The 25,942-nt window shown below is 39.2% G+C and overlaps 2 protein-coding genes across 4 annotated transcripts in view; one reads left to right on the plus strand and one right to left on the minus strand.

The window, feature by feature from the left end:
- Positions 1 to 25,942, plus strand: part of LOC147829396 (uncharacterized) — a 129,501-nt gene that overhangs the window by 71,025 nt on the left and 32,534 nt on the right. The window lies entirely within an intron of this gene.
- The window catches only part of Cdk15 (cyclin dependent kinase 15), a 91,461-nt gene continuing 86,008 nt past the window's right edge, over positions 20,490 to 25,942 (minus strand). For both annotated transcript variants that reach the window (XM_021263624.2, XM_004851207.3), the window contains exons 13-14: positions 25,630 to 25,772; positions 20,490 to 23,240 (exon numbers count right to left, since the gene is read on the minus strand). In XM_021263624.2, coding sequence (XP_021119283.2) covers positions 25,663 to 25,772 — 110 coding nt within the window. In that variant the 3' untranslated portion in view covers positions 20,490 to 23,240; positions 25,630 to 25,662. The remainder of the gene's footprint in view (positions 23,241 to 25,629; positions 25,773 to 25,942) is intronic.

The raw sequence follows: 25,942 nt of genomic DNA on the forward strand, positions 1-25,942 counted from the left end.
TATAAACATGCTCTTTGAGGCTGAAGCAAATCTAACTGGTTTTCAGTGTGAAAATAAAATATAAAAACCCTTCTTAGAGCTATTACTAAACAGAACTTATCTCCAATCCTAATGTAACAGAAATATATATGATGATCAGCATTTAATTTTTTTCGGTGTGCTAAATTTGACATTTTCAATGGTTGAGAATTGCTATATTTTGCAAATGCAAATACCAGTACTGAATGCAAAATGCTATCAATACAGTGATGTCTTTTGATTCCAAAGACTACTGATATACTGGAGTGATGCAAAAATAATAATGAAAGTGAGATCTTTCATGGCAAGGTTTGGGGATAAAGTCTGGCCTGTAGTCCAAGATATCTTAGAGTTAAGGTTGCAGCCACAAGTGCAGCCAGCAGCCAGCGAGTATTCTGGTGGCAAGCAAGGAATCTGTTAAAGGAATGGCCCCAACCCCCACAGCCTGGGGCTGACATAGCCCAGTCCCAGACCTTCCAGAGAAAGCCTGTGCTTATTCCTGTGCAAGACCAGTGGGAGATGGAAATGGGGAGGAGTTTCAAGAGCTACAAGGTGGGCAGGGTCCAGAATGTTGTGTAAATCATTTAGGACAAATACAAATCAACTCTCACTCCCTTTTGAAAATACTAGAACGTGTAAGAATAAGTGTTTTAGCAAAACATGTCTGGTTCATACAATTTTTGGGCCTGAAACCTTATACACAGCAACCTGCGGGTCCACAGCTAACCAGTCTTGTGTGTATACACAGAATAAGTGATGGCCCCATAAAACATAGATTTCTTTAATCTACTGAGGGAGTGCCATGGACAAGACACCACGAGGGCACAGCTGTGTTTACTCTAGGGTCACCTCATGTTATTTATAATAAATGCTTTTGCTTTTGCACTTAGGATATGAAGTAGGTTACCAGAAGACCAGACCTTGTTAATGGGCCCACACAGCCATGAACATACCAGCCGTTGGGGGATTTTATAGCATCCATCATGGGACACCAGGATCCTTATTAAAGAAGAAAGCTTTTATGGTATTTTCCAGAGCACCATATTTTCCTGACCCAGTCTGCAGGGAAAGTGCTAAAGTGAATGATATTGCACTGTTAGACTGGTCTGAGGCCACAAATATAAGGGAAGAAATCATCAAATGGCATTTATTGTGTGCTGTCCTGGTTTGACATAGTGCTGGGGCTGTACAAGAAAGGTAGAAGGTCTTGACACCTTTTCTCTAGGAGCTTCCATTAGGAAAGAGAATCCTGAATCTTTTTAAAAAAATTTTATTTTATTGGTACTTTTTAGGTATACAATATAATGACATTCATCATTGGAAATTTGCACCTTTACATAATCCATCTGGGTTCTTTTGGGGGGGGGGCTGGGGATCGAACTCGGGACCTTGTGCTTTCGAGGGAGGGGGTGGAACCACTGAGCTAAATCCCCAGCACTTTGATCTTATTTTTTTCCCCTTCCCCTGCCCTCATTTCAACCCCACCACCCCTCCCTATTTACAAAGACTTTGTTTCCATTTTTAAAAATTTTCTCATATTAATTCCATTCCCTTCTTTCCTTTCCCCTACCCCTCCCACTTCCCCTTCCCCTTTGCCCCTTTTCTTCCTATTTCACTTTATCTGTTATACCTTTTAGTCCTTATATATACTTTCAGTTTCTCACACTAGAGAAACCATTTGGTATTTACACATATGTGTCCTATTTATTTCACTTAAGAGTATCACCTCAATGTGCATCCATTTAGCTATAAATGTCTCTAATATTTCATTTTTTATGGCTGAGTAGTACTACATTTTATAAAAAACCCACATTTTCTTTTTCCAGTCTCCAGTTGATGGGCATTTGGGCTGTTTCCAAGTTTTAGCTATTATAAACTGTGCTGCTATGAACAAGGGTGCACATATATCACTGTCGTATGATTCTTTTAATTCTTTGGGGAAGATACCTAGCAGGGGAATATCTGTACTTAAGTCCTAGTTCTTTGAGGTATCTCCATACTGATTTCCACACCGGTTGCACCAGGCTACACTCCCACCAGCGGTGGAGCAGGGTTCCTCTTTCCCCACAGCCCCGCCAGCATTTATTATTGGTTTATTTCATGATAGCAGCCATTCTTTCTGGGGTGAGGTGGAAGCTCAGCATTGTTTGCATCTGTGTCTCTTGAACGACCAGTGATGTTGAACATTTTTTCATATGTTTATTTGCTATGTCTGAGAAATGTCTGTTCAATTCAGATGCCCATTTTTGGATTGGGTCTTTAAATTTGGGAGGTCTGATTTTTTAAAGTTCTTTATACATTCGAGATAGTAGACCTTTGTCTGAGGAACAGCTGGTGAAAACTTTTTTCTACATTGTGGGTTGCCTCTTCACTTTATTGGTGGTTTCTCTTGCTGTGCGGAAGCTTTTTAGTAAGAAGAGATCCCACTTGATAATTGTTTATGATAGTTCACAGGCAACTGAGGTTTTGTTCATAAAATCTTTTCCTACACCAATGTCTTCAAGAGTTCTACTTAACCTCTGTTCCAGCTGGTTCAGCGTTTCTGTTTTAGTATTTAGACCTTTAATCCATTTTGATTTTAGGTTAGTGCATGGTGAGAGATATAGGTCTAGTTTTAATCTTTGGCAAGTTGAAACCCAATTTTTCCAGCACCATTTATTAAAGAGGCTATCTTTCCTCCAGGGAGGGTGTTTGGCTCTTTTGTCAAAGATGAGGTGGCTGAGTGTCTCTGGAGTTGTTTCTGCATCTTCTAATCTGTTCCACTGGTCCTCAGGTCTGTTTCTTTGCCAGTATCATACTGTTTTTATCCCAGTAGCTTTGTAGTATAGTTTCAAGTTGGGGGTTGTAGTACCCCCTGCCATATCTTTGTTGCCTAGAATTGCTTTTGCTACTCTGGGTCTCTTCTTGTTCCAAATGGATTTTTGGATTTTTTTCTCAAGGTCCATGAAGTATGCTGCTGGGATCTCAATTGGAATTGCATTAAATCTATATAGCAGTTTTGGAAGTATGGCCATTTTCACTATGTTAATCCTTCCTAGCCAGGAGCAGGGGATGTCTGTCCATTTCCTGATATCATGTTCAATGTCTCTTTTCAGAGTGCTATAGTTTTCAGAGAAGAGGTCTTTGATTTCTTTCATTAGGTTGATTCCTAGGTATTTCAGTTATTTGGATGCTATTGTGAAAGGAATTGTTTGTCCTCTTTCTCTCTCAGTGAGTCTGTTATTCATGTAGAGCAAAGCTGTTGATTTTTGTGTGTTGACCTTGTAACCAGCTACTTGACTGAATTTGGTTATTAAGTCTAGAAGACTTTTGGTGGAGTTCTTGGGGTCTTCTATATACAGTATCATGTTGTCTGCAAATAATGACAATTTGACTTCTTCATTTCCTATCTTTATTCCTTTTATTTCTTTCTCTTGTCTAGTTGCTGTGGCTAATGTTTCCAGAACTATATTGAACAGGAGTGGTGATAGTGGACATCCTTGTCTTGTTGCTGATTTTGGGGTGAAGGATTTCAGTTTTTGGCCATTTAGTATGATATTGGCTGTTGGTTTTTTATAGATGGCTTTTATCAGATTGAGGTAGAGACTGTCTATTCCAGTTTTTTGTAGGGTTTTTATCATAAATGCATGTTGGACTTTGTCAAATGCTTTTTCTCCATCTATTGAGATGATCATATATTTTTTGTTCTTGGCTCTATTGACATAGTGTATTATGTTGATTGATTTGCGTATGTTGAACCATCCTTGCATCCCTGGGATGAATCTCACTTGGTCAGGGTGTATGATCTTCTTGATGATCTTCTGCATTCTATTTGTCAATATCTTATTAAGGATTTTTTCATCTATGTGGCCTGTAGTTCTCTTTTTCAGTTGGGTCTTTCTCTGCTTTGGGGATCAAGGTGATGCTTTCTTCCAGTAATGAATTCAGGAGTATTACTTCCCTTTCAATTTCACTGAAGAGTTTAAACAGTAGTGGCAGTAGTTCCTCTCTAAATGTCTTGTAGAATTCAGTGGTGAAGCCATCAGGATCTGGGCTTTTCTTGGTTGTAAGTTTTTAATTACATTTTCAATTTTATTGATTGATATTGGGTTGTTTAGAAATTTTAGGTCTTCATTCAACTTTGGTGTCAACTTTGGTTCAACTAGGAATCTGTCCATTTTTTCTGTGTTTTCCATCTTATTGGCATATAGGTTCTCAAAGTAGATATTGATGATCCTCTGGATTTCTGCTGGGTCTGTCATAATTTCATCCTTTTCATTTCTAATTGTATGGATTTGGGTCATTTCTTTCCTTTTTCTCTTAAGTTTCGCTAAGGGTTTGTCAATTTTGTATATTCTTTTGAAGAACCAACTCTTGGCTTCATTGATTTTTTGTATTGTTCTCTTAGTCTCCATTGCATTGATTTCTGCTCTGAGCTTTATAATTTCCTCCTTGTATGAACTTTGCATTTGTCCTGCTCTTCTTTTTCTAGAAGCTTGAGGTTCAACATCAGGTTGTTTAATTGGGCTTGCGCTGTTTTCCTCATATGAGTATTCACTGCTATGGATTTCCCTTGTAAGACTGCTTTCATTGTGTCCCATAGATCCCAATATGTTGTATTGTCATTGTCATTTAATTGAAGGAACTGTCTGATTTCTTCTTTAATTTCCTCAGTGATCCATTAGTTATTCAGAAGTGTGTTGCTCAATTTCCATGTGTTTGTGAAATTTTTGCGATTTCTTTTGCTATTGATCTCCAATTTCATCGCACTATGGTCTGATAATATACAGGGGATAACTTCACTTCCTTTCCACTTACTTAAGTATGTTCTATGAGTGAGTATGTGGTCTATTTTGGAGAACGACCGATGTGTAGCTGAAAAGCATGTGTATTCTGATTTTGTGGGGTGGAACACTCTGTAAACACCTGTTAAGTTCATTTGTTCAGTAGTTTGATTGACTTCTAGTATTTTGTTGCTTGTTTTTTGTCTAGTTGATCTATTTGTGACAGTGGGGTATTGAGGTCCCCCACTACTATTGTATTAGTGCTTATATGATTTTTCTTGTCTGTTAGTATTTGTTTTATATAGTTTGGCGCACTAGTTTTTGGTGCATAGATATTTATGGTTGTCATCTCTTCCTTTTGGATTTTTCCCTTTACAAGGATGTAGTGTCCTTCTTTTTCTCTCTTAATCAGTGTTGGTTTGAAATCCACTTGATCTGCAGAGGACAGCTACTCCTGCTTTTTTTTGGGTTCCTGTCACATGGCGTATTATCTGTCACCCTTTCACTTTTAGTCTATGAGTTTACTTTTGAATGAAGTGTGTTTCTTGTATATAGCATATTGTTGGATCTTGCTTCTTGACCCATTATTCCAGTCTATTTCTTTTGATTGATGAGTTGAGACCATTAACATTGATGGTTATAACTGATACATATTGACTTATCATTGTCATGACTTTTTCTTTTGTTTGGTACTGGGGATCGAACTTGGGTCCTTGGCTTTCAAGACAGGTGGCAGAACCACTGAGCTAAATCCCCAGCCCCGTGACTTTTTCTTTTTGTTGGATTCTCCCACTTTGCATTTAATTTCTTGTCATGTCTGATTGATTCATTTTGCTGGGCTTCCTGGCATTGTGATCCTTGTTGTCTTTTCCTAGGATATTGTCTGAAAGTTTTTGGAGTGCTGGTTTGGTATTCATGAAGTTCCTAAGGTGCTTTTTGTCATGAAAGTATCTTATTTCACCATCAATTTTGAAACATACATTTGCAGGGTACGTCAATCTCGGTTGGAGGTTGTTTTCCTTTATGGCTTGCAATACTTCGCTCCAAGCTCTTCCAGCCTTGAGGGTTTGGGTTGAGAAGTCTGCTGTGATTCTGATGGGCTTTCCTTTGTACATGATTTGTTTCTTTTCTCCAACTGCTTGTAGAACTTTTTTCTTCTGTTGGGTTTCTGGAATCTTAACAATTATATGCCTTTTTAAAGATTTTTTTTGATCAAGGCTAGCTGGAGTCCTATATGCCTCACTTATCTGTATGTCAAATTCTTTCCCCCTGCTTGGGAAGTTTTCTGCCATTACTTCTATGAACAGTTTTTTTTATGTCATCTGCGCTCTCTCCTGTTTCTTGATTGACTCCAGTCAGCCTTATGTTATTCTTCTTTGCATTGTCTAGCAGCTGCTGGATTGATTTCTTTTGGTCCCTTACAATTTTAAAGCAATTTTTCTTTTTCTGGTCACTAATTATAATCTTATCTTCTATATCTGAAATTCTGTCCTCACATTGGCTCATTCTGCTGTGTAGACTTTCAATGGAGTTTTTAATCTCCTGGAAATCTGTTTGCATCTGTTTTATGGATTCCATTTGTTTCCTATGTTGGGGTTCCATCATGTTCCTCAGCTCCTCTCTAGATTTATTAATCATGTTTTGCACTATGGACACAAATTCTTCTGTTAACTGAGAAATTATTTCTGATTTCATTTTTTCCAGATCCTCTTTTGTTGTGAGTGCAGGGAATCCAGGTATTTGAGTATCAGAGTGTTCCATCTCATTGCCCTTTGGGGTTGCTGTAGGTGATCTGGAAGTCTGTTTTTGAGGCTTGTTTACCTGTCTTCCCATTTTGATGGGGGGGGGGTTGTGCTGCTGGTGCCCATGAGGCTCACCTCCTCTGTGCTGGTAATGGTGGTACATTGGCCTGGAAGCCTCCTCCTCTGCACTGGGAGTGGTGGCACATTGACCTGGAAGCCTCCTCTGTGCTGGGCATGGTGTTACATTCTTAAGTAAAAATTATGACCCAGTTGTCCCTGTACAATAGGATGAAAATAATGTAATTATCTTTAATTTACAGGGTGTGGTATTAACCTGATCTACTTAAATTTTCTGAGTTCTTTTTCCTTTCAACCCTATTTAATATCTTAGGCTAAGGTGTCCTTTCTTATTTAGAAAGCTGAGCTAACCAAATATAATCTTAATATTGTTTGAGAACCAAGGATCTTCTGGTATCAGATTGACATTTGAGGATGGCAGTTCTCTTCCACAGGAGACAGTCTAGGTTCTCTGTGGTGATCTGTGGATGGAATGGGCTGCCTTTGATCTTCACACCTGACTCTGCTACTTCACTAGCTGAGTAGCCTAAAACCAACTATCAGTTGGCATTCCTGAGTCTTAGTTGTCCTCATCTGTAAAATGGAACTAACACTTGGTAAGATGAGAGACAATGAATGCAAAGTCCTTACCATAGTATCTGTTACATGAAAACTGGGGCTGGGGTTGTAGCTCAGTGGTAGACTACTTGCCAAAGCATGCATGAGGTCCTAGGCTTGATCCACAGCACTGGAAAAAAACCACCCTAAAGTAATACTAGTTTTTATTATCTGTCATATAAAGACAAAATGGAATATACAGTGTACAAGTCTCAGGATATATCCCAGAAATAGCAAATGCCTAGTGCCTGCCCAGCTCCCCTGCTCAGGGTCAGCCCACCCATCCCCTAGCAGCTGAGAGCCCTAACTGTCCATGGCTCACAGTTGCCTTCTGAGCTGGGCACTGCTCTTAGAACCCAAGAACTGCCTCCCTAGAATTACACTCCCTTTCAGAGTGGATGAGATGGATGCAAAGCTCAGTCCTTTTGCCTCTATGTGGGACAACTTTGCAGGACCATTGCAGCTCCAGATTTGCCTCAGAATGAGCTAAAGCCTCAGGTACAACTGCTTCACAGTACAGCATCTTGGCAGGATTCAGCTTTTCTCACCTGAGACTGCCCCCTCTCCCAGTAAAACCATAACCCCCAAGTCTCTGTGTCAGTATCTGTTTCTGGAGACCATAATCTAAGATCTTGATTCAAAGCAAATTGTTTATTTTATTTTCTTGAGATTATAGTATTTTATCACAATTGAGATGCAGAAAAATATCAGTGAATTGTGTTTTCTTGTGGTTTAGGTCTTAGCTATACTTGTTTCTACTTGCTGCTATAAGAAATTACCATAAAGTTAGCAGCTTAAGATGACACACATTTACAGTTCTTAAGTCCTTCTGTTTTGGAGGCTGTAAGAGAAAGTCTGTTTCCTTGCCCTTTCCAGCTTTCAGAGATGCCCAATTCCTTGGCTTTGGGCTCCTTCCTCCGTCTTCGAAGCCCACAACAGCAGGTCTGGCAGGATCTGTTGGGCTGCTTGGATAATCCAGGATACTTTTCCTATTTTAAGATTAGCCACTTAGCAATCACCACTCCCCCTTGCCATGTAATGTAACATAGCCACCGGTTCCTAGGATTAGGATAAGGGCATATTTGGGGGACCATTATCATGCTGAATGTTAACCCTGATATGTCAGTTTCATTGGATTAAGAAACCTCTAGCACAGAAGTACCACACTTTTGGGTATATCTGGGAGGGTCATGGAGGCATGGCCTTGGGTTCTTTATAAGGTTCCTGGCCCCTTCTCTGACAGTTCTCCTGCTCTGCTTTCCCGCTTCCATGAAGGAGCAGCTTTGGTCCTCCACATCCTTCCCTCATGATGTTCCTGCCTTGGAACCAGCCAAGCATGGACTGAATCTTATGAAACCATAAGCCAAATTAAACTTCTCCTTTAAGCTGTGGGTTTTGAGTATTGTATCCCGAGAAACAGGAAGCAATATACCTGCCTACCACACTAATGAAAGTTTTCCTATTTAACCCATGTGACAAATGTGAACCAGACCAAAGCAGGTAAAGAAGGGCTTACTTGGACAATTACAAGATTTTTTCATTTGGGCTATTTCAAGGATGTGAACGTCTGGGAAGTACACTGTGGTGACAGGGGGTTATGAGAGGAAGTGGGCATCAATGTAGGCAAAACCAAAAGTGACAAGAGCCTGAAAGAAGCTGGATGTGGTGGCACATGCCAGTAATCCCAGCACTTGGTGGATTTAGGTAAGAGGATTTCAAGTTTAAAGCTACCCTAGGTTCCCTAGTGAGTTTAAGTCCAGACTACATAGTAAGACTGTTCTTGAAACAAGCAAACAAACAAAAACAAACAAAAAGAAAAAAAGAGCTTGAGGAACAAAATTATGGGAAGTGGGTGGCAAAAAGGGAAAAGGCTGTGTTTTGAGTGGAAAGGAGGCACTCTACGTAGGGCCAGCTGCAATGACTGAGCCCAGTGTGCATGTCTTCAGTCTGAGTTGCCACCTTAATGATTCTTCAAGTGTTGGGGGCTTACGAAGCTCATGGAATGGTGGTCCCATGTGTCTAACGATAGACACATTATCAAATGTCAGGCCATATTTATTATACATTGAAAACTTGACAACTTTTCTCAAAAGTTGTCCAGCACTGACTGTGCTCAAATGTCACACCATCTTCCAGGGAGGGGAAGGTTTGTAAATTAAGCTCGGGATAGTTGCATGAATGGAGGTGGTGTGGTTTGGCTGACTTACTATAGGAAATGCTATACTCAATATTCAAATCTGTCTCTTCAGAGCTGCAAACCGTCTTTTCAACCATTTCTAGATTAGGGCCCAGCATTGCAAAACAGAGAAGGGCCATTGTGGTTGCGCAGGGTATCTCTATTCAAGTGGAATCCCTTTCCTCAGGGAAGTTTTTGCTTGTGTTTCTAATACACTGAATAAAAGTTTAAAAGTGTAGGCAAGATGCAATTCAAAAGGACTTGGTAACCTCATGAATTTCCTCTGCCTCCATGGAGCTCAGAATCTGGTGTATCAGGGGGAGTTACTTGTGAGTCTATGCAAGGAAATTTAAGGTATATGTTTTAGATAAACATAGCAGAGCGCATGGATCCCACACATGTCTCCTCTTCAAAGCAATCTCCTTGGAAGATGAATCACTTATCCTGAAGATGCTGTTAAAAACCCTCTGGATCATTTCTTTTTTAGACACTGAGGTTAATTCTTTGGAGTAACTTGATGAGGGAAATATTTATCTTTTAAAGGTGGATTTGATTTTTAACAACAGCCAAAATTCATTCAGATCAAAGTCTAGGGACGAAGATGCATAATTAAGTTAAGTAATACCTTTTTAGATTACAGATGAGCATGATAAAATGGAATAAAGCCAGTTTTTTCATGAAGCTTATATGTGGTTCTGAGGGCTGAAGAGCAGGAACGATGGTAGTGTCAACAGGCTGACAGGCTGAATTGGTAGTTTTCAAAACGATTTCTTTAAAAGACAACACATATTTGGAGGTAGCAACTTTTGGAGTCTTTCTTTTTAAGTCAGTTACTTCAGGTGGGGACTGTAATTATAGTGTTTAGAAGCATAGACTTTGGAGTCATTTCTGGAATCTAATTCAGCTCTACATGACTTTAAGCAAGTCACCTATCTGAGCTTTATTGTCTTCATCTGAAGAAGATGATTAAATTGTTAACCACCTCACAGATGGCGAAGAGGAACAAATAAGGTCATATATGTAAAAGGCAGAGTCATATATGTAAACCACCAAGTCTATTATAGGACTCAAAAGAACCTTGTTTTTCTTCCTTGAAACATTGGTACCCACAAATATACATGCCTTTCACACCTGAGCAAATCTATAATATTGATTGTGATTTATAAGATAATCATAGTAACTATCATATATTGAACATCCCTGTGTGGGAGACCCTTTCAAGTCTTCCTACAACCTCCTTTGAGGTAGATAATTTCTGGGGGGAAGTGGTACTGGGGATGGAACCCAGGGGCTCTCTACCACTGAGCTACATCTCCAATCCTTTTTTTTCCCATCCCTTTTAAAATGTTTTTATTTTGAGATGGGGTCTTGCTAAGTTGCCTAGGCTGACTCGAAGTTTTGATTCTCCTGCCTCACCCTTGTAGCTGTGATCATAGGTATGTACCACTGTGGCTGGCAGAGGTAGATATTATTAAACCAATTTCTACAGATAAGGAAATTGAGACCTAATGAAGTCAAGTAACCTGCCCAAAGGAACACACGATGAAACTGTGGACTCAGGCTCTGAAGCAGCACTTTGACTTTCAAGGGAGTACTTTAACCCTTCCCATGAGCTGTTCCCAAGCCCTGTCAGCCCATTTACCTGGAGCAGGAGACAAGGGCATGCAACTGCATGGGCTACTTGTGAGCTTGAAAACCCACCCACCTGTCCTGGGAATGTGAGGCTCAGGAGGAGGAACCATAGAGCTACACCTAGCAGAGGGATGATTCTCAGAAAACTGGGTATGAGTAACTTGCCTGTGTCCAGATGGCCTTGGTGACCCTCCACCTACATCGAGGCACACAAGCCTGGTGGGGCCATAGCAGTCCTGTTCTGAAAGCCTTTTTGTGATAACCTAAGCAGGAAAATCAGCCTCACTGATAGTGGAGAATTCTCCTGAAAGTGGGCAAAGTGTTTCTGTCAGATTAGAGCCAAATTCCAGGGCTGGGGTGGAGGAAGAGGTGACAGACAAAACCACTTGGTGCTCCTCCTGGGCCATCAGCTGACGCTCTGATCACCACTTTTCCTAACACACTCTCCCTGAGTGCAGCTTCTTATCTGAGGGTGGGGCAAGGTCCTAGGGGCTGCTTGCTGACCTTCAGAGGAAGACTTAACCAGTGTTGCTCTTTATTCTCTGGCTGGACTGGAGCATTCATTGATTCATTTTTCTCCTTCACATTCATTTCCCTTCTTTTTGTACCGACAAGAATCTGTGCTAGGCTGCCCTAAAGGTGGCTTTCAGACTTCCTGGGAGTGCCTCAGATCTCAGGGACTGTCTATTGAGGTAGTTCATTTTAAAAAGAGACAATATTTTCGACAGAAACAACAAATTTGACACAGCTAAAAACACAGAGGAAACTAGTGAAGTCAGTGGATAAACAGCAGCAAAAAACATCAGGAAAAGAAAAACAAGATATACACCAACAGATAAAGAAAGTAATGGTAGTAAATAACCAACACATCTCAGTAATATGTCTCAGTGTTAATGGCCTCAACTCTCCTATGAGGCCCAGACTGGTAGACTGGATCAAAAAATAAAATTCAACAATCTGTTGCATTCAAGAAAATCATCTAATCCAAAAAGATATTCATAGACTAAAAAATCAAAGGATGGAAATCAACATTTCATGCATCAGGACCCCAGAAACAAGCCTGCTTAAGAAATTATAAAAGAATAGAAAATACCCCATGCATACTATCAGGCCACTGAACAGTAAAAATAGAAATCAATGACAGAAGAAATTTTGGAAAAGGCAAAAGCTTTTGAAGAAATCAAGAAATTTTAAAATTTCTGGAAGTTAATGACAATGATGGTAAAACTCATTGAAACCTATGGAAGCATTTCTAAGAGGAAAATTCATCACAGTCAATGCTAAGATTAGGAAAACAGAGCAAGCTCAAATAGACAACCTTATGAGAAATCTTAAGATACTTGAGAAACAACAAATCAGCCCCAAACCAAAATTAAGGAGGGAAATTATAAAGATGAGAGAGGAAACAGTGAAGTTGAGACTAAAAAAAACAGTGAAAAAAAAAATCAATGAAAAGAGGAGCTGGTTCTTTTGAAAGAATAAATAAAATAGATAAGCCTCTAGGCAGACTTACCTAGAAGAAGTGAGAAAAGACTCACATCAGTGCAATTAGAAATGGAAAAGGTAAAATCACAACAGACACTGCTGAAATCCAGAAGATGGTAAGTACTTTGAAAAATTATATTATGAGAAATTAGCAAATTTTGAAGAAATGTATAGATATCCAGACACATGCAAAGTACCAAAACTAACCCAAGAAGACATAAATATGCTTAACAATCCAATAAAAGCAATCAAATTGACACAGTAAAAAAGAATCTACCAAGTAAAAAAGCCCAGGACCTAATGGATTCACTGCTGAATTCTATAAAACTTTCAAGGATATTATATCACCAATACTCCTCAAGCTCTTCAAAGAAATTGAAAGGATGGAATGCTCCCAACTACATTTATGGAAGTCAGTATCACCCTGATCCCAAAGCCAGATAAGACCCAACTAAAAAAGAAAACCATAGGCTAATCTCCTTAATGAACATGTATGCAAAAACTCTCAATAAGATATTAGCAAATAGAATGCAGCACATCATCAAAACATCATACATACATCATGACCAACTAGGTTTCATCCTAGAGATGCAAGGATGGTTCCACATATGTAAGTCAATAAATGTAATGCATCACACAAACAGAAGCAAGGTCAAAAACCATATGATCATATCAATAGATGCAGAAAAGGCTTTCAATAAAATCCAACACCACATCATCTCTTTTTTTTTTTGGTACTGGGGATCAAACTCAGGACCTTGAGCTTGTGAGGCACCACTGGCCACTGAGCTAAATCCCCAGCCCACCACTTCATGATAAAATCCCTGAAGAAAACAGGTGTAGAAGGACCATACCTGAATATGATAAAAGCTATATATAACAAACCAATAGCCAGCATCATACTAAATGGGGAAAACCTAAAAGCATTCCTTCTAAAATGAGGAACAAGACAAGGATGTCCATTATCACCTCTTCTATTCAACATAGTACTTGAAACATTAGCCAGAGCAATTAGGCAAGAGAAAGAAATAAAAGGGATACACATAGGAAAGGAATAACTCAGAGTATTATTATTTTCAGATTACATAATACTCTACACAGAAGACCCAAAGAACTCTACCAAAAAATTCTTCAAACTTCAGCAATGTCTCAGGATACAAGATCAACACACAAAAATCATTAACATCTGTGTACATCAACAATGAAGGAGATGAGAAGGAAATTATGAGAACAATACCATTCACAGTAGTGTCAAGAAAAATGAACTACCCAGGAATTGACCTAACCAAGGAAGGCAAAGACCTCTACAAAGAAAACTATAGAACTCTGATAAAAAAGATTGAAGAGGACATCAGAAAATGGAAAGATGTCCCTTGCTCCTGGATAGGCAGAATCAGTATTTTCAAGATGGCCATACTCCCAAAACTCATATACAGATTCAGTGCAGTTCCAATCAAAATATCAACAGCATGCTTTACCGACCTAGAAAAAATAATCTTAAAATTCATATGGATCCAGAAGAGACCCAGAATAGCAAAAGCAATTTTGGGCAACAAGAGCAAAGCAAGAAGTATAGCAATACTTGACTTTAAGCTATACTACAAAGCAACAGTGAAAAAAATGGCACAGTACTGGAACAAAAACAGATACATAGATCAATAGAGCAGAATTGAGGTACAGACATATTCAGCTATTTGATCTTTGACAAAGGGGCCAAAAGCATATGTTGGAGGAAAGGTGACCTGTTCAACAAGTGGTGCTGGGAAAACTGGTTATCTGTTTGCAGAAGATTGAAGCAGGACCCTTATCTCTCACCATATACTAAATTAAAATAAAAATGGATCAAAGATCTAAACATTAAAATGGAAACATTAAACCTAGTAGAAGATAAAATAGGTAAAACACTTGAAGATATAGGTGTAAGAAAGGATTTTCTAAACAGAACCTCAATTACACAAGAAATAACAACAAAAATCAACAAATGGGATTATATCAGGCTAAAAAGCTTCTGTATAGCCAAAGAATCAATCAGTACAGTGAAGGGACAACCTACAGAATGGGAAAACATTTTTGCCAGCTACTCCTCAGACAGAGGACTAATATCTAGAATATACAAAGAACTAAAAAAAAAAAAAAAAAGAATTAAACCACCTAAAATTAAAGATCTAGTCAAGAAATGAGCAAGAGAAATGAACAGGCACTGCACAGAGGAAGAAATACAAATGGTCAACAAATCTATAAAAAAATTCTCAACATCTCTGGCCATTAGAGAAATGCAAATTAAAACAACACTAAGATTCCATCTTACTCTTGAAAGAATGGCAATCATTAGGAAATCAAACAACTGTGAAAAAGCTGTGGTGAAAAAGGAACCCTCTTTCAGTATTGGTGGAAATGTAAATTAGTACAACCATTATGGAAATCAGTATGAAGATTTCTTAAAGAAATGAAATTAAAAATTCCATATGACCCAGTGATCATCCTGCTAGGTTTCCACCCTGAAGAGCTTAAGTTATCATGCTACAGAGATATATTCATACCAATGTTTAGAACAGAACAACTCATAAAAGCTAAATCCTGGAAACAGCCTGTATACCTATCAACAGGTGATTGGATGAACAAGTGTGGTATCTATATATAATGAAATACTACTCTGCTATAAAGAATGATAGATTTGAGACATTTGTAGGACAATGGATGCACCTGGGAAATATAATGTTGAGTGAAATAAACCAAACACACAAGCTTAAATACCATATGGTATCTCTCATTTGAGTGAGACAAAGTACAAACAAAGACAATAATAAAGGGTGGAGAGAAGGGGACAAGGGCATGGATCTCTTGCAATAGGGAAGTGGCCCAAGGGAACAAGGGTGAGGGGTGAGGAGGAGGGAAGGGGAAGGAAATAAGTAGAATAAAGATATGCCATGTACAGGAACCTAATGCCCTCAATGAATGTCAAGATTATATGTCATAACAGGAGTTAAGATTAATAATATGGTGCTGGGGATTCAGCTCAGTGGTTCTGCTGCCTACCTTGAAAGTGCAAGGACCTGAGTTTGACCCCTGGTACAAAAAAAAAAAAAAGATTAATAATTTCAACAAGAAGGGCCTGGGATTTAGCTCAGTGGTTTCGCCGCCTGCTGTGCAAGAGCAAGGACCTGAGTTCAATCCCTAGTACCAAAAAAAAAAAAAAAAAAAAAAATTTCAACAAGAATGAAAAATGAGATAGGGGAACTGGAAGCGGGGAGGGGGGTGGGAGGGAAAAGGGAGTAAAAATAAGAAGAAACAAGCTGTGGTGTATGCATGCAACCACTTCCTAAGATGATGGGGAACTTCATGAACTGCAAGCATATACTAATAAAATAAAAAAAAATTTAAAAATAAACTTAAGGGTTGGTAAAAACAAGAGGATGTAAATGGCAATAACTATGCAACAAAACAGTTGTGATGAGAAAAACTAAACCAGTGCAAATAGAAGCATGAGGCTCTTGCTCTTATATAACATTTATATAAAGTCTCATTTTTCTTTCTGAATACTCCTTTTGCCAGTTATTTTATAAGAAGATGGAACATTTTAATAACCATCTAAAAATATCAAAGAATAAAATGGTTAATGCTTTTTAAACATTAATCCAAAAAAGAGAAACTAATTTACACACTTACATCTGCTACATTGATTTTATCTTTGTTGTTGCTTGAATAACACTTGTTAAATGACCCAAGTCACGCCCTGTGCCACCTTGTAAAAGGACCCAGCAATGGCAATTTCAATGCACATTGGATAGATGGTGTTTTATTTCCCAGGAGAGAAGCTATATTATCTGGAACTGACAATACTCTAAAGTGCCTCCAGGGATTTTTTTTTCCCCTAAAATTCTTCTCCATCTCTCATTGCCTCACCACGTGAAAACCAGGCACTTCCCAGTTAAGTCACTCCCTACCACCAGTCACTCTTACTATAGATGTGGGCTTGCTTTTCTACTTAGCCAGCATCACACAGCTTCATCAACCCAGAAATACTTCATTCAGTGCTAAAATTAAAATGAATTTCCAGGATAGTTGTCTTGTTTCCTCCCCTGGGAGTAGGGATCTTTGAAGATGATCTCTACAACTCCTTCTAGCCACCAAATGTGTGATTCTCTGTTTTGTAAGATGGGCAAATGTGTTAGTCTATCTAAGTCCCAAACAGCAGGCCACCGTTTTAACACAAATATTTTCCATTTTACTCATTAATTTAGTACGTAAATGCTTATTGAATGAGAACTGAATTAATTAATGAATCCCCACTATGTTCCACCCCAGGGATCAGGCAGATAAATAAGACAGTTCCTGCCTTTGAGGAGTTCATACCCTGAAGGGGGACACAGTTGTATGAATGGAAGTGTCATTTGGTTTAATTTTTTTCAGTTAGCTTTACTTATTACAATAAAATTTTAATTTAGTGCCTGTTCTGTGTCAGGCGCAGCAGTGGGGTGTTACGCCATGAATTTTTTCACTTGTTCTACAAAATAGATATTATTGACCCTAAATCTGGTTGGCTTCTTTTCATGCATATACGATTCCTAGGTTATCCATGTAGAACATGAGCTATCCGAGCTTTACTAATTCTGGAAAAGAAAGCAAAATGTCATTATAATATGATCTCAGTGAAAGACAGCAAGTGTTGTTGACATATAGGCACAGACTGATGACTATGTATAGTTTGAAAATATGTCACTTCTATTAATAACATTTTTCTGGATATTTTTAATATCAGTAAAAGACTATGATGATGTCTTTTTAGCTACTACAAAAAGAAAGTACATCATTAAACATTGTTACATATTCTTAGGTCAAAAAATTTAAACTGCCTCTATCATTTTTTCCATTGATCTTCACACACAAATTTTACAAAATCTTCATTTCTTTGTTATGGTGATAGTTGTCATGCTTTCCTCTTACTTTTGAGAAGAGTCCAGGCACTTGTCTGAGCCTCAGTTTCTCATGGTAAACTAAGAGGGCTGGATTGAGTGACTGCCCCGTACCCTCTGACTTCACAGTACCCAGCATTCACAGTTTGCCTTTGTTTCTGTATCAGTTTTGCCACAAGATCTCCAAGAGCTGGTAACACTGGAAAAGTTTTTTTTTGCCCATTTTACTTTAACTTTTTTAGAGTATATTTCTATCAAAAAATAGGAAGGGCCTATTGTCAGGGCTGTCTTGAAAGTATTTCCAAACTCATTTCTTATTCTTCACTTGACAAGTGCTGTCACAGTGCTCCATCACTCCTAGACTAACAGCTACCAATAAACAGAAAATTATTTCCAACCCGCTAACATGCTGTTTACTTTCCAGAAAAAGTGCACTTTCAAGTCTGACAGTTGATCAAGGGGTATCCCGCTGCTGTCAGCAGGGAGAAATGTTTAAACACAGAGATGGGAGTTTAAACATTTTCTCATTATCACAGAATAAGGGGAAAAAACACAAATAAATAAATAAGTAAAAATGGCATCCAGACTCTCTAACCCCCCACTGGGATCGTAATGAAGCTAGGTCATGTGACCAGGAGGCGTGGGCTTTTATCTCTGGCCCCTAGTATCTTACTCAAGTGACACCTGTCACATGACCTAACTTCAGTCTTTTATCTGCCTTCCCCAGCCACCCTTTTGGGGAATTGTCTTTTCCAGAGATGTGTGGCCCATCACAACCATTGTCATGGGCTCTGTTAGTGCTGTTAGCTTGGTGTTTTGTGTCTCCTGCCTCAAATCTCCTAGATCTTTCCCCAAATGTTTAAACATAATAAATTACAAAATACTACAAAACTAAAGAAACAAAAAGATCTCAGGGTGGAAAAAATAATGCCAGTATTATATTTTATATAAGTTTGTAGAAATTGTAATTTGTCTACAAGGAAAAATGTCTACATTTTAAAGCACAGATCCTCAATTTTGAACCTGCTCATTAAAGCAGGAGGTCAGTGAACCCCAAGTACACTTCATTACAAAGTGCCTGCGACTATAACTAGCCAAGCTCCCCAGAGCTACGAAGAGAAGTTGAATTGGGTGTCCTGAAGCACTCCGTCCCATCGCCAAACCTAATCTAACTCAGGAACCTAACTTGATTTCTTATTATCCTCATACCTTCCCTGGCCGGGAGAAACCCCATGGCCTTTGGCACATTTAACTCCTCTGTTCCTTTTTTTTTTTTACTTTGCTATGTCTACCACCACCACCACCACCACCACCACCACCACCACCACCACCATCACTACTTGTTGATTTTTAGAGTGCTTACTGTGTGCCAAGCTCTGTTTAAGATACTTTAAATGCATTAACTCATTTAATCCACACAAACAACTCCTGGAGTTATTATTATCTGTGTCTTACCAAGAAGGAAGTGAAAGTAGAGAGAAGTATTTTGCCCAAGGTCATATGGTTAGAAGCCAGAGCCAGATCCGAACAAAAGCAATCTGGCTCCTGATTCTGCACACCCACTCAGTGGCTTTTTGATAATTTTCTAAGTGCACTTTTCTTTTTCTCCTTTGTCTGAGAACACACATCACCTGTCCTCTCCCAGGCATATATGCACTTTTAATACTATTTCCTTCAATCTCTGAAACTTCACAAATCCGTTCATTTCTTTATTTTTTTCCACAAAAACCCTGTAAGCATGACTGTGCACAATTTCAGGTGTTTGGCATACATACTGAGTAGAACACATTATAATCCTTGTTCCTGTAGGGTATATTTTTTACAAGGGAAGACAGAAAGAAAATACACAATAGACGTAAAGCATTGGCACAGCATGTATGGGAAAAAGAGCAAGAACAGATAGAACATGGCTAGGGAGAAAAGGAGCACTGGTTTGCAGCTGCAAATTGGTGAAGGAGTTCATTCACCCAAAAGACATTAATTGAGGACCTACTATGTGCAAGGCACTGTTCACAGTGCTTGAGATGCATCAATGACACAAAGATTGCTGTTCTTGTGGAGCTCGCATTCTAGCAGAGGAGAGAGAACAATAAATATAATAAAAAGTAAATCACATAAAAAAATTTTTAAAAAATCATAAATTATTGAACATAGAATCAGGTGGTATGTTTTAGAAAAACGAAGTAGTTTAGAGGGGATTGGCATGCAGGAGTCTTGCCCATTATACAGGGGGCGCAGGAGCCTTCACTGACTGATGGCATGTGAACCACAGCCTCACATGCAGGTGATGTTGTTGCTTGTGTAGTTGGGAGGATGGGGTGTAGGCAGAGGGAAGAGCCACACAAAAGTCTGAGAAGGGAACATGCCTGATGTTTTATATCATGCGCGATATGCTTCCATAAAACTTTCTTTCTTTCTTTCTTTCTTTCTTTCTTTCTTTCTTTCTTTCTTTCTTTCTTTCTTTCTTTCTTCTCTCTCTCTCTCTTTCTTTCCTTCTTTCTTTTTTTCTCTACTTGAGACTGAACCTGGTGCCTTCACATTGAGCTATATATCCAGTCCTTTTAAACAATTTTTTTATTTTGATGCAGTTTCACTAGGTTGCTAAATTGCCTGGGCTGAGCTCTAACTTGTGATCCTCCTGCCTCAGCTTCTCAGAGCACTAAGATTGTAAGTGTGAGCCACCACAGCTGGCTGCATAATCTTTCTTATGCTAAACAAAACAAGAAACCTCTTGGTCCTTTCACTGTCTAGCTAGTGGTCCATCTTGTCCATCCTTATAGGAAAGAATATCTCAAGTAATGTTTTATTTCTTCATTAGCCCATTTTCTGTTGCTCTAACAAAATACCAGGGGCTAGGTACCTTATAAAGAAGAGAGGTTTATTTGGCCTACAGTCCTGGTAATTGGGGATCCAAACAGCACAGCACCAGCATCCTGGCAAGAGTATCCTGGCTGAATCACAACATGGCAGAGACATGGAAAGGGAACCATTGCATGTAGAAGAGGTTAAGTACACAGGATAACTACTTCATAACAACCCATTCTCTAGAACACTAAGTCACTCTCTGAGACCAGCATCAATCCCTTCTGAAGGCAGCTCCTTCAGTGACCCAGGTACCATGCACCAGACCCCACCTTGTACAAGTCCACCTCAAAACACCACAACATGGGGGACCAGGTTTTCAGCACATGGACTTTGGGGGATGAACCACACTCAAACCAGAGCAGGTCAAACACTGGAGTGTTTATTGTGTTAAATCAGGGAACGAAGATTTGAATGATGTTTTAGAAACTTATAAATTAGCTTTATTAAGGTTTTGAATGGGCAAATCCATTAACTGAAGGAGAAAAAAGGAAATTCAAGCATAATTTATCTTCCATTATACAGAAGGTAATTTTTCAGATTTTTAAAAAACTCTTCTATAAAAAATAAAATGAATCTATCCCGCAATAATAGGATCTTACCAGAATTCCAAGTATAGCCTGTCCAAAAGTCACTATCAGGAAATCTTGGTATTAGATGGGATCTTAGAGGTCAGCCCTTCTGACCTCTGATCCAGGAATCCCTTCTGTAGCTCTCTATATTTTGGGAGACAGAGGATGTCTACTACTGTGTGGGAGCTCAGTCTACTACTGTGTGGGAGCTCAGTCTACTGCTGTTTAAGGACTCTTGCTGCTGCATCAGGAGTAGCACCCTGGAGATTGCAATCTGTCCTAGCTTCGTGGCTACCCAGCAGAGGGTGGGTGACAGTCTCAACCTCCTGGAAAGAGGATGTCTGACCTCAAGGTTTTCCTTTGTGCAGCTCTTATTCCCTGTGTCTCAGCCCGCAAGTCATCTCTTCTGGTAACCATCTTCGGCGCATGCAGAGCTAGGGACATGGTGGGGAAAGCAGACTTTAGGGCCAGAGTGTGCGTATTAAGTCTTAGCCTCTTAGATGGCTTCTTAGTGTTCTCTGTGAAATGGCGATTCACTGCACTGATGTCTTAGTCTTGTTAAGAGGATTAAAGAGGATTAGACCTGCAAACTAATAGGTGTACAATAAATATTTATTTCAACATGATGTTTCTTTTAAAATACGATGTGTGGAGGTGAACGTAATCATTTAAATATAAAGAGTAAGCCGTTCTCCTCCTCTGAGACATGATCTTAGTTCTTCATTTAGGTAGCCAGAAAGTGTTAGCATTATCTTTTGGGGGCAGCCATATTCTGCTATTAATTCATATTGTACTTAAAAGTTCCAATTTCTACTAAGTCATAGCCTTACTTAAGTTGTAGATATTTTAAGCTCAACTTGTAAGAATTTAAATCAGATACAATTTGATAGAAATAAAGATTGCTCTGGTTTGTGGATCATTAGTTTCTTGCCAGGTCTTAATTCTTAGAATTATGATCCAATGCTAAATATCAGTTGCCTCTTCAAGAGCTGTAGATCCTACAAATCTGGTAGGTGTGCAAAGATCACAGAGGTTTGCCTTTGGACCCTAGCATATTACCATCGAGGAGTTATTTAACTTGGCTGAGCCTTTGTTTCCTCCTTCACAAAGTGAAAGTAATAAATTAATAATAATCATACTTTTCTTAGTAGTTGTATGAATAAATTGTGTACCTTCTTTGGTTTTATTCAAGCAATTAATACAAATATTAAATTAGAACAGGACTCAATCTGAACCCTCTACACAGCACTTTTGGTTGTTCTCCAGGTTGAATAGCCATTGTTCTCTGAGCACATTTATCTGCCCATCGTTCAGCCCACTGTTTCATCTCTCAGGTACATCTGGACAGGCTTTGTTTCATGCCTTATCAATACTCATGAAGGCAGACTTCTTTGGACTGTCTGGATGTGTTTTTCCTTCTTCCAACTCAGACACTGGGTGGATAGTTACTATTTTTTAATTCTCTCTTAATTGGTTCCTTTTGTTCTTCTAAAGGATATGTAGATGTCTCTAAGCTACTACATTTCCTGAGATAATCCCTCAACAGAAGTAATTTGAGTTTCCTTGGCTTCTTTTAGAAAGAGTCATTGTAGACAATGGCACAGACAGATTTCCCCTTTCTCTTGAGGGTTGTGTGTGTGCACGCATGTGTGTCTGATGGTGCAACAAGGCTTGAATTACATCTTTGGAATTCTTCGCTCTTATCTGCCTATTCAGTATCTCCATCATCAAATAGAAGCTTAGGTTCCTCATCCCTTTTGCCATTCCCACAATTAGGACTCAGTATAAGGAGACAGGTTGAAATTCAATTCTAACCAGCAGCTCAATCTTGACTCCTAAAATCTAGATGGATTGGGGTGGTAATGTGTTCTGAAAATTCAGTTAGTGAAGGAAGAAGTACCCCCTAGGAAATCATAACAAATAGTTTTAAGCAAGTCTTTCTGACCAATCTTCCTAGGAGATTTTCTAAACTTTAGATTAATCCTCTCCTTGCTACAGAAGTCCTTTTGTTGGGGAAAATTGTAAGTGAATACAAGAGTGACAGGCCTCTGTAAGTACCAACTCTGTCTCCGAATTCCTTCAGTTGTCGGTCTCCCATCTGTCCTGTTGGAAAATTGATTTTGTGGTGCGGAGAGCTCTCTATCAAAATGGATGCAATTGTTCAGAAATCCTCTTCTCAGACTATTTCCAGTATTTGAGCCAGTCATCGTTCAATTCTAGGCAGCGACAATAGCAATAGCCTTGCATTGATTTTTTTCAAGTATTATGTATTAGTGTCTTGGACATCATATTTAAAATACTTCAGTTTAGAGGTGCTAGCGTATGACCTCTGGTCCATGTGGTGTTAGATCTGATGCTTCTTAGGCGCAGCAAATGAAAACTGAAACAGCATGAATGTGGTCCTGGAAGGGAATAAGAATAAATAAAATTTAAAAAATAGAATTGTTTGTGGAATTGTACACATTGATAGAAAGGGCAACAGAGAATAAGAGAGAGAGTTATCTTACCTCTGGTAATAGGAACTGAGAAAGTTTTTCCTTTTTTTAGTACCGGGGATCAAACTCAGGTCCTTCTGCTTGCGAGGCAGGTGCCGGAACCACTGAGCTAAATCCCTAGCCTTGGAACTGAGAAAGTTTAAAAAAAAATATCCCAAGCTTGTGGAGTAACTCAGTGGTTGAGAGCTTACCTAGCATACACAAGGTCTTACATTCAATGCCCAGAGTTTAATAAATAAGTAAAAATCTATCTCCAAGTGTATGAATTATGGCTGTAATTCACCACAACTCACTGTTCAAAACATACCAAGCTTTGAAATAATATGTAAAAAGTACCTATGGCTGTGTCTGGCACCACTATGCATCCAGAAAATTTTGGTTTTTCTCTATTTCTGTTGTGCACATCAGTGTACATATTTTCTCATCCTGGAAACTGACTTTTAAGGCTTTATCAAGGGTCTTAATTTTGAGGAACTGCTGCCATTTACCAAGTCCTAATACCCCAATTTACATTTTTATGCTCCTGAAAAGTGAATATTTTAACATAAATTCAATTCAGTAGAAAAGATTTACAGGCCCCTAGTGCCTGTGCAATTACAGCTTTCAGTCTCTTTAACTCTAGCACTCAGATTTTTTTGTGGATCCCAAGCCATTTATTAAACAGTTTAATTGCTCTAGCAATTTCCTTCTGTGGTTCATCTCCTACTGGTTTTATCTCCTTACGTTACTATCAAGGCCTAGGGACATCACAAGATTACTCCAGTGGAGGGTAAAGCTGTCTCCTGCCTCCTTCAATTGCTGCACAGCCACCAACCTTGGCACACTTCACTTAATTGTTCTTTCATGACAAATTTATGTCTACAAGTAACAATTCTTTGTGAGAGGTTATTGTAGACAGAAAAGCAAAGCTCTCCTTACTTCCTGGATGCTAAATAGGACAAAAAAAAAAAATAACAGCAACAATAGAAATAATGTTTATTAATCACCATCACCTGAAACCATTTTTGTTAGGGTCCTTGATAATTTTATGAAGGGCAAACCCTTACATTTATAGACTATAGCTAAAGTTCATTATTTTCTTAAAAGTAGTTGGTTTGAAATGGCAATAATTACACAGCAAAAACTTTGCTGTAGAAAATATTGTGCTTAGAGAATATCATATTATTGTGTTGCCAATTGTATATCGTCAAAATACAGACTTGGATATTTCATAAAATGCTCTGGGAACAGCTGTAATCCTGTATTTCCCTGTTCTTTGAAGTCACATCATTGTTGATGAGCCAGAAAGTAGACATTTTTGATGCGTATATGCCTTTAAATAGTGACAAAGATAGACAGCCAAGAGAAAGAGAAAGAGAAATCCAGTGAGCTGGCTCCTGCCTTGTGAGTGATACTGGGTATGGTGTAGAGAGTACACCATGTCTACCAGCTAGGCCTGAAAGTTCTGTGATGGAGCAGGGCCATGTTGTGGTTGCCAAGAAGGTGGCCAAGTCAGAGGAGAATGTCTGTGGTTTGGGATACAGCTAGGGTCCCCTAAGGACTGGCTGGTCCTGCACATGGGTTCCACCTTGATTCCTCTGCCTAGGCTACTACCTTTATTTTTTTAACCTATCACAGAAGGGCCTGTATGGGAAGTGTTCATGTGACATCTAAGGTCCTCTGTATTACGGTGGCTTTTGGGGTTGTTCCACCTGGTTTCCTACTCCTGCTAGCACAACTTCTTCTTTTAGAGTGTAGTAGCTTTGGGAAAATCCTCTACAGCAGCTCTTCCTCCTCAAAATTACCCTGGAAGGTAATTTGTACCACAGAGGTGACTATCCTGGTTTATTGGAGACTGAGTCAATTCTAGCAATGAATGTTGTGCATTGTAGGAAGCGCCCCCCCCCCCCGCCCCCAACTTGGGCAAGCTAGTGCCTAAGGGCTGCTGCTTACCCCTACCTCTGATTTTGTCTTGACAGCTGACAGAAAGAACTACCTACTTAAGGGGAAACAGTGTCAGTTGTATTGCTTTGTTTCACCTGTGTGGGGTGACGGTCTCACAATGATCTGTAAGTTCTGTCCTTAGAATCCCACCTCTCCTCTGGGAGTGGTAGAGACAAGTGAGACACATTATTTTCCTTTTCCTCAACCTAGGAAATGGAGATCTAAGGAGCTAGGCCACTTGTCCCCAGAACTGGAGATGAAGAGCTAGACCCAGAACAGAGGTGCTCTGAACTGGTAAACAGTGTTCTCCCCACCCAGCAGCAGTAGCTTTTCTATTCTGTCCATAAGGAATCTCACTTTTGGGACCACTTACCTGGAAGGATATTGGTGACTGCACCCCTTCTTTTCACCAGCATTTGCTTGACTGGGCTGGGTGGTGATTCTTCCGGTAGGAGGCCAAAAGGTCACACACTTCTGGCTTTAGCCTCACGTCTGAAACTGTAAACAAAGACTCTTCTGCAGAGAGGAAAAAAGAAAAGCACCAACATATTATTTCCTGGGATCTTCTGCAGGATATTTTTTATGTCTATCATACATTTGTCACCCCAAAAGACATCAAACTATGAGTCAGGCTCATTTACCAGTAATTTATACTGGCCCATTGGTGACTCACCTTACTAAATTAC

Source organism: Heterocephalus glaber, unplaced genomic scaffold (assembly GCF_053883595.1).
Source record: "Heterocephalus glaber isolate CG9 unplaced genomic scaffold, H.glaber_assembly_v1.0 deba00000621, whole genome shotgun sequence".
Taxonomy (NCBI): Eukaryota; Metazoa; Chordata; class Mammalia; order Rodentia; family Bathyergidae; genus Heterocephalus; species Heterocephalus glaber.